This window comes from Pseudomyrmex gracilis, unplaced genomic scaffold (genome assembly GCF_002006095.1).
Source record: "Pseudomyrmex gracilis isolate BER0280 unplaced genomic scaffold, ASM200609v1 scaffold_374, whole genome shotgun sequence".
Lineage (NCBI taxonomy): Eukaryota > Metazoa > Arthropoda > Insecta > Hymenoptera > Formicidae > Pseudomyrmex > Pseudomyrmex gracilis.
Genome location: NW_018020958.1, coordinates 32,906 through 40,590, shown reverse-complemented (window position 1 = coordinate 40,590; position 7,685 = coordinate 32,906). Strand labels below are relative to the sequence as shown.

The 7,685-nt window shown below is 39.2% G+C and overlaps 1 protein-coding gene across 3 annotated transcripts in view; it reads right to left on the bottom strand.

Moving 5' to 3' along the window:
• Positions 1 to 44: 44 nt before the first annotated feature.
• The window catches only part of LOC109860380, an 11,779-nt gene continuing 4,138 nt past the window's right edge, over positions 45 to 7,685 (bottom strand). The window contains exons 1-3 of one of the 3 annotated variants that reach the window (XM_020439420.1): positions 6,676 to 7,114; positions 1,722 to 5,788; positions 45 to 383 (exon numbers count right to left, since the gene is read on the bottom strand). In XM_020439420.1, coding sequence (XP_020295009.1) covers positions 274 to 383; positions 1,722 to 5,788; positions 6,676 to 6,758 — 4,260 coding nt within the window. In that variant the 5' untranslated portion in view covers positions 6,759 to 7,114 and the 3' untranslated portion in view covers positions 45 to 273. Of the gene's footprint in view, positions 384 to 708; positions 5,789 to 6,675; positions 7,115 to 7,685 lie in introns of those variants that run through there. The other 2 variants (XM_020439421.1, XM_020439423.1) reach the window with 2 other exon arrangements.

Below are 7,685 nucleotides of genomic sequence, written 5' to 3'. Positions count from 1 at the left end.
TATATATATATATATGCAACGCTTACTATAATTGTCATCTTTAACATTGGCGTGTAAAAACACCTGACTGTGCAATTTGGCTGTGTGACAGTTTCCAAAAATAATTTCAACCGCTTGAAACTACCTGCATAATTTGTACGAGCGTATCTGTAGCGTAGAACTGAGCAGAAACCGAAGAATATCCGAAAATGCCACGTGTTACTCTGGGACTCATGCTTCTCGAAATACCGCAGTTGGAAATAAGGACAGAGCAATTCAGAATATTCAGAGAACCTACTCACCTCTCTTCAAAGCTTGCAACGCTTCCGCGACTAGCTTTTGGTTTAATCCACATAGATTTCCCGTCAGCTTTTCGCACTTCTTATGGCAGGCCATGTCACAATCTACAGGAACGTTTTATCGCAAAGCAATAGAAAACGCCACATATGCTTTAAATCCTTTTTAATTATCATTGTTTATTTTATATAAAGAATCTTCTAAACTTTTTATACAAAAGTTATCTTATATAATTTCGCGAAGTTTTGATTTACAACACTTGGAATGCGTAATAACGTTATCACGCGTTAATATGCGATCTGCACTGGAAGCAGAAGTTACATGATATTTGTAGAAATTTTTCAACAAACAAGAAAAAACAAGAGAAGGAAGATTTATGTTTATTTGAGAAAGAGAGAGAAATACGAAAACAACAAAATTGGCACAAGAATTTTTCACAACACAGTCGCGTGTGAGAAAATACAAAATGTTTGGCAAAATGTTTTAGAAACATTTTATAGATTGTTGTATCTTTTTACTATGTAAACAGAATACTACACAGAGATATCTTTGGCGAAACTATTATGAATTTTAAATGCATTAATGTTATACATCGCATTACTTCTGCCATATTGTGTGTGTTATGCAGACAGCAATGTACAACGTGATACCGCTAGAACGAGACTCGTCGCACGAGAGAAGACTCGGTGTAAGGAATGAACAAAAATACTTTGCCGCGTTAAAAAAAAAAAAAAGATCTCGAGTGTCGATTTGTCGACTTTATATATGACTTTATATATATATATATATATATATATATACGCGCGTATGTGATGCCCAAGTATCGTTACACGAATAGTTTGAACAGAACGCGCACCGTTTTTCGCGTCTTCGAGATGTGATTTCGTCGCGCGTACCGTTCGTTGATCAACAGTCAAAAGACATGTGATTGCAGTATTCGAAAGTATAGTCTCATGTGTTGTTACGTAAAAAAATTAAAACACACGCACATGCGTTAAGAGAGAAATCCAAGCGGTTAAATATAAATTGTGGAAAAATCAAGTTTTTCGCATATTAAGGTTTTAACGTTGGGTTCTTCTACGACACATATGCCTGTAAAGACACACAAAATTACGAAAGAGTATTATTAATTTGTAAGCAAGTAACGTGTTAAAACATTGACAAACACAATTAAAGCAAATTAATGTTGTTCAAACTTTATAGTTCATTTTTCCAGACACTTTCTCAATATTTTACCAAGAAATCATGTTTAAAATAAGTTCTTATATTTGTATGTCGATCGTACGCTTAATTAAGCTGTTGTATATTTTAGATAGTCGTCAACAACAAACAGAACACATTTCGAAATTGTCTGGACGTTGTGTGTGTGTGTGTGTGTGTGTGTGTGTGTGTGTGTGTATCAATATAACGTTGACGTGTAGGATAAATAGGTGCAAATTAAGTACTCGAGATTCTCGGCGAGCCATCGAATCCAGAATCGTTGCTTCTCGTTGAGTTCATTCTCTTTTGCTCAGAATCGTCGTCCAGTTCGTTGCAGATTGACCCTCTTCCATCCGTGCTCTCTGTCGTTGCGGTGCTCGTTGTACTTCCGGTGCTATCGCTACTGACGGATGGGGTTCTCGAATGATGCCGCCGTCTCTTGATCTTTGCCCTTCTAACCTTAGAAAGATCTCTCGGTGTAGCCGTAAGCAATGCCGACGGTGTAGTGTAAAACATTTTTATAAGATCAATCGGTCGTTGTGAGGGCGAGTTTCTCGGACTAGACTTGGGCGATATTTGCGGTGAGAGTTTCGCCAATTGTTTCTCAGCAGGTTTGGCGGTTGTCGATTCATTGTTACGAGATTCTTCATTAATTCCTTCTTTCCCGCTTTTTACTGATAACTTCTTTTTGGTTGATGGTTTCTTCTTCTTGATCGTTCGCTTTATTTTGGAGGAATGTGGACTGACGTTGGGACTGGTAGTTAAACTGGTTTCTTCCGACGCGATCGGAGTCGCCACGTCGTCAGTGTTCGTTAAATTATCCTGATTACTCCATCTTGACATCTTCGTGGTTAATAAGGAATCAGGCGGTACTTCATTGGTCGGAGTGCTAGGATCATCGTACTCATCTTCGTCGCCATTGTGGGATACTTCAGACGTCTTGGGTGCTTCGGTTATATTTATTACCGGTAGAATAACTTCTGGAGTAACTGTAGAAATTGCATTCGTATTGAATTGTTGCGGCGTCGTGACGTCATTGCGCTTCAACGGAGCTTTCTTTACTGATGAGGTCGAATCATTGTTATCGATCGTTATCGAAAGAATCTTCTTTTTCTTTTTTTTCGATGGCATTCTCCGCACCGTCGGCGTATTATCTTTCTTCATTGTTATCGTTTCGCTGGGTTTCGTAGTTTCTACTTTCTTTATTCTACAAGATTCTTCCAGAATGACCTTTTCCTTCTCCTTTTGATCTTGAACGGCGTGATCACAGATTCGTACAAATGCCGAGTTGCCGGATTCCGCGACACTTATTTTAGTCTCACTTTCTTTATTGTCTTCTTTTGCCACAGTCGACGATTCTTTCGCCATCAAGTCGTTCGAGAATTTGATTAAATCTTGCTGCGTCTTTTCTTCAAATCCTCTTTTAGGAGGAACTGTCGTCTCGTGAGAAAACATTTCGTTCTGATATTTCGGTTTTGTCGTTTCGGGACTGCTCGGCGCTTTGATCTCGCTCCAAAAATCGATGGATTCGGTAGAGGAACTCTTCGATAACTGTGCACTTTTCTCTTGCCATTTATTGCAATTTACGTTTATCGGCTTCTTTTTCGTTTTGGTAACGTTATTCGAACTTGTTACTGCCTCGTTCTCAATAGGCACACTATGTTTGTTCGTATTTTTTCCATCCGCAGACTGTTGTGAAATCTCGGAAGCATTTTCATTACTCGATATCAATTTCGGCAATGATGGATCCGCTTTTGTGTCGAAGGAATTGCCAATACTGTTCTTCAAGGGAAGTTTTGATACATTAAGGTTGTTTTTTGAAGACAACGTCAGATCAGTGTTATTAACTTTTATCGTTTTACACAAACCCGGGTCTTTTTCGACTGGAGACGCGACAGTCTTTGGAAATGTTGTTGTCTTGGAGAGCGATTTCACATTTATGTTATCAAGTTTCGGCGCGGCTTTGTTTTTGATATTAGATAAACCGGAATCTGTCGGTAAAGTCTTTTCGATATCACTTGTTTTCTTAATATTAATATCGCACGAGTTCACGGTTACGTCGGCGTCGATTACTTCTGTCTTGGACGAACCAGTTGTGTCTAAAGATAATTGACGTGGCACGTTTTCGGTAGTCTTTCCTACGTCGTTTCTTGATGTTAGGTCGATGTCTTTTGTCAACTTGATCGTTGTCGTCGTTGATTTCGTTTTCTCGTTGCGGTCGTTGCTACGCACTTGATCGTTCGTTTCCTTGAGCAAGGTCGTGTCTTGAATCTTTGACTTGGCCGCCGCGTCGCATCGGGCCGCATCGATTTCGAAGGTCGCCGCGTTTACGCCACTGGTTTTCTTCAAAGCGTTAAAAGGGGAGATCTTAGCCAAGTTTGACGCTTTGTTCACCTTCTTTTTCGGTAACGCAGCAGCGGCACTGACTTTGACGACGTCTTCGGCACTTTTTGCCAGATACTCCGCCGTCTCTTGTAACGGAAGCTCTGGCGCTTCTACGGCATTATTTCTATCCGTATTAATTTTAGACAGTTTTGGCAAACAACCGATCACGCTGCTCGGCGTGAGCGTCACATTACTGTTGGCGCTCTTTTCATCAGCTTCGATCGAGACAACGCTCCTTGTTGCGTCTGGGATTCTATCTTTCTCTGCGAGCTTGTCTGTTCTCGACGCCTCGACAGAATCTTTTCCCGAAGTGATAAAATCCTTGGTAGCCAAATATCCTGGCGTCTTATTAGCAGCTTCTACGTTTTTCTTCGTATTATCGATCGAGTTCTTATGTTCTTCATTTTTATTTTTATTCGCGATAAGATCTCCGGACGAGTCTAACTGGTCCGATTGTAAATTTTCTTTGAACTCTGTCTTCAAAGCTAAAACGCTCGAATCTACAGAATTTGTTATTTTTTCAGACAATGCATCTTGAACAATTTTTTGCGTTTTGTTCTTTGTTTCTGAAATGCCCTTGTTTGTCTTTACCGCAGTCTTTATCAACGATACGTTTTTATTATCCTCATCAGTTGTCAACTCGGACAAATTCTTTTCGCACACTTTGTCCCGAAGAATCTTATTCGAATCGTCAACAAAATTAGTCGCCAAATCTGCTTCATTTTGAACGTCTTCCGCGTCGAGGTTTTCGTTTAGTTGTTCAAGTTTCTCGCTGAGTTCCTCCGTAGGTTTCCTCACTGTCAAATGTACGCTATTTCTCGATGGATCCTTTACGTAAGGTTTTCGCACAGGTAAAATGACTTGTGTCTCGATTACATCTGTACTCTTGGCAACAGCATTTCGTGTGATTCCAGATTTTTTGGGAATTGGAACTCTCACACTCTCTCTGTACTGTTCGAGCGTTGATTTGTGCTTCTTTTCGTCCTTTTCAGACGTTGCGTTCAACTCGATCGCGGTGAAGTCGCCAGCGCTGTTACAGTCCTCAATCTTGTATATCTGAGATCTCGAATCGTTGCTCTCTTCCTTGTTCTTCGAGTCATTAAACACTTCTCTAGCACTCGATTCGAGCATATCGTCTGGCGACGGCTTGTCGGAGATAACAGTTGGTTTTTTCTTCTTTTTTGTCTTTTTTGTAGTTTTTTTTATTTTTGCTTCAACCACTTCCTCTTTCTCTTCTTCCTCTTTCTCTTCTTCCTCTTCTTGAGTCATTGAGTCGTCGGTGCTGTTCGCGTAAGAGCGGCTGGCGCCTTCCGATAGTCCTCTCGTCGCTCCTTTTCTGATCAAAGTACCTCGACGGACTTCATTTTCAATTTGCGCTTGTTCTTCAGCGACAAGACTATCGAGGACTTTAGCTTGTACCTGCGCATATGTGGCTTCTTGCTGCAGTTGCTCAGCATCGAGTTGTAAATCGGCGGACGACCTGCGTCGTGTGAATCTGCGAGTGATTCGCCTCTGTAAAACCTCTCGTGCTGCGTCATTTTTTTCATCCAAACTAACCTGATGATACAAATGTGTTGTCTGCTGATTTCCATCCGATTTCTTGTCCTTGATATAAAATTTCTCCATCAAAAGCTCGCCCACTGATTTTTCGTGCTTCTCATTGTGCTCCCGTAACGCAGGATTATTTTTTAGAGCTTGCGATCTGATTTTGATAGTGGGCCGATTGCGACGTAGGCGATTCCTAGTACGATTCCCGTCATGCGAAACGATTCTGGGCGAAGATACGTCGATATCCGCTGTGTCGATCACTCGTCTTGTATGTGGTCTCACAGAAATCGGCGAGAAACGATGCAGATGGTTTAGCGGAGATTCCGAAATCGTTGACAGATGCGGCGAAAAACGCGACAACGGTAAATGGAAGGGTGTTCTGTATGGGGTTTATTGTGAATTAGCGACATTTTATAAAATTTTATTTTTTGTTTCACACATTTGTGAAATCCACATTTTGTGAAACCTTATTTTTGTTTCTAGGTAGATACTTTTCTCATGGCGCGCTCTTCTACAATCTGGTTCTTTACGTAAACAGCGTGGGCGTTCGCGCTTTATGTCATAACACAAAATTGATCGTTAGATCTTAAACTTTGAAAGCTTCTGTATTACAAGCATTATCAGAGAACACATTATTGTCTATATACGATGCGTGAAGAATCTGTTGCACAACGGTTTACACAATGTCTTCTAAAAAAATGGAAAATAAATTGCGTAAATCAAGCACAGCTAAAAAAAAATAAAAAAATAAAAAAACAGAGAAAAAAAATTAAATTCTGTTAACTTCTCTAAAAAAAACTAGTCTACAAGAATAATGACATCTCAGTTATCTAGTTCTAAACATTCGTTTGTTTTGTGATTGACGAACCCTTTGATCGCGTACTCGCTTCAATGCCAAATGCTTATTTCTGTTTTACGTATCACGTTACAGAGCGAAATTATTTCACACGAACACTTGTTGGAAAGTAAACGTGATTTTTTTAATGATACGTACAATCTCAGTCGATGTACAAACTGATGCTTTTTTTTTAATATAATCATATGTGTGCATGCGTACGTGTGTGTGTGTGTATGCGCGCGCGCGAGCGCGCACGTGCACTTCTCTACCAGCCCTGAGAAAAATTTCCACCAATCAACATTCAAAACGAAAGATTTTATTCAAGAAATAAAAATTTTAACTTTTGAGTAGATGTAATGGATACAAACGAGAACAAGCTAATTGCCATATTATAGTGATAAAAAAAAAAAAAATTGCTTGAGCCTTACCGCCCCATGCCCGTCATTAACGAGCTGTGATTCACATAAGCTCCTCCTCCATAATAATGCGGGATATCGTTGTAGTAAGGCATTTTTTCACACTTTATTTCTCTGTACACAATAAAAATTACGCAATAATGCTCGATAACGATCGGTAAAATTATCTGATCGAGGAGAATAACTGAATCACGCTTTTCTTATCGGAACAGCAGACCGACCGCGGCAAACTCGGCGACTCTCAGGTGTGTGAAAGCCAAAGCTGTTCTCACGGTTCAAGGAGCTAAGACCAACTGAGTTTAAGCCGGCGACGCAGTGTAATAATAGAATTCTAGTATATGAGGTTCTCCTCTCTTCCTAGCTCATCTAACTATACTACCCAGACTTTAATAACCCGTACACGGATATTACATTTGTTAATTGCAATATCGGACAACGTCGATTCAAATAAACATTAAGTCGTCGTATTTGTATACGTGTAAAAAAAATACATACAAAATACATACAAAAATGTAAATACATACAAAATAATTATATTAACGATTATTTAAATTTTTTTCACAAAATATACTTGCGGAACAGAGTTAAGAAACAAAGCAATTTGTATTAAAGTTTGTAAGAATAATACAATTTATTTAATATAGATACTTTTCCAATTAGAAAATTTTATAATACTTTATTGTTATAGAATTAAATTATTTTTATACAAACAGTAAAACAATTACCACAAGTATGTCCAGAAATAGTAGTATATGTGTTCAGAAATTGATACTTTGTTGTTTTACGTGAATAATTTGGATAACAGAATCTGTTAACCGGTTCCGAGTTGTGTATTGCAGATGAATTGGAGGAAGTGCATATATATGTGTATATACAGGGTGTCCCAGAATGGCCGTACAATCTCTCGTAGGCAGGTAGAAGGAGTAAAACTGAATCGAAAAGTCTTATACCATTTTGCTAGATTCGCAATAGTTACTGAGATTTTAATTAACAAAGATCCGCGAATAAGCATGCATCGGGCT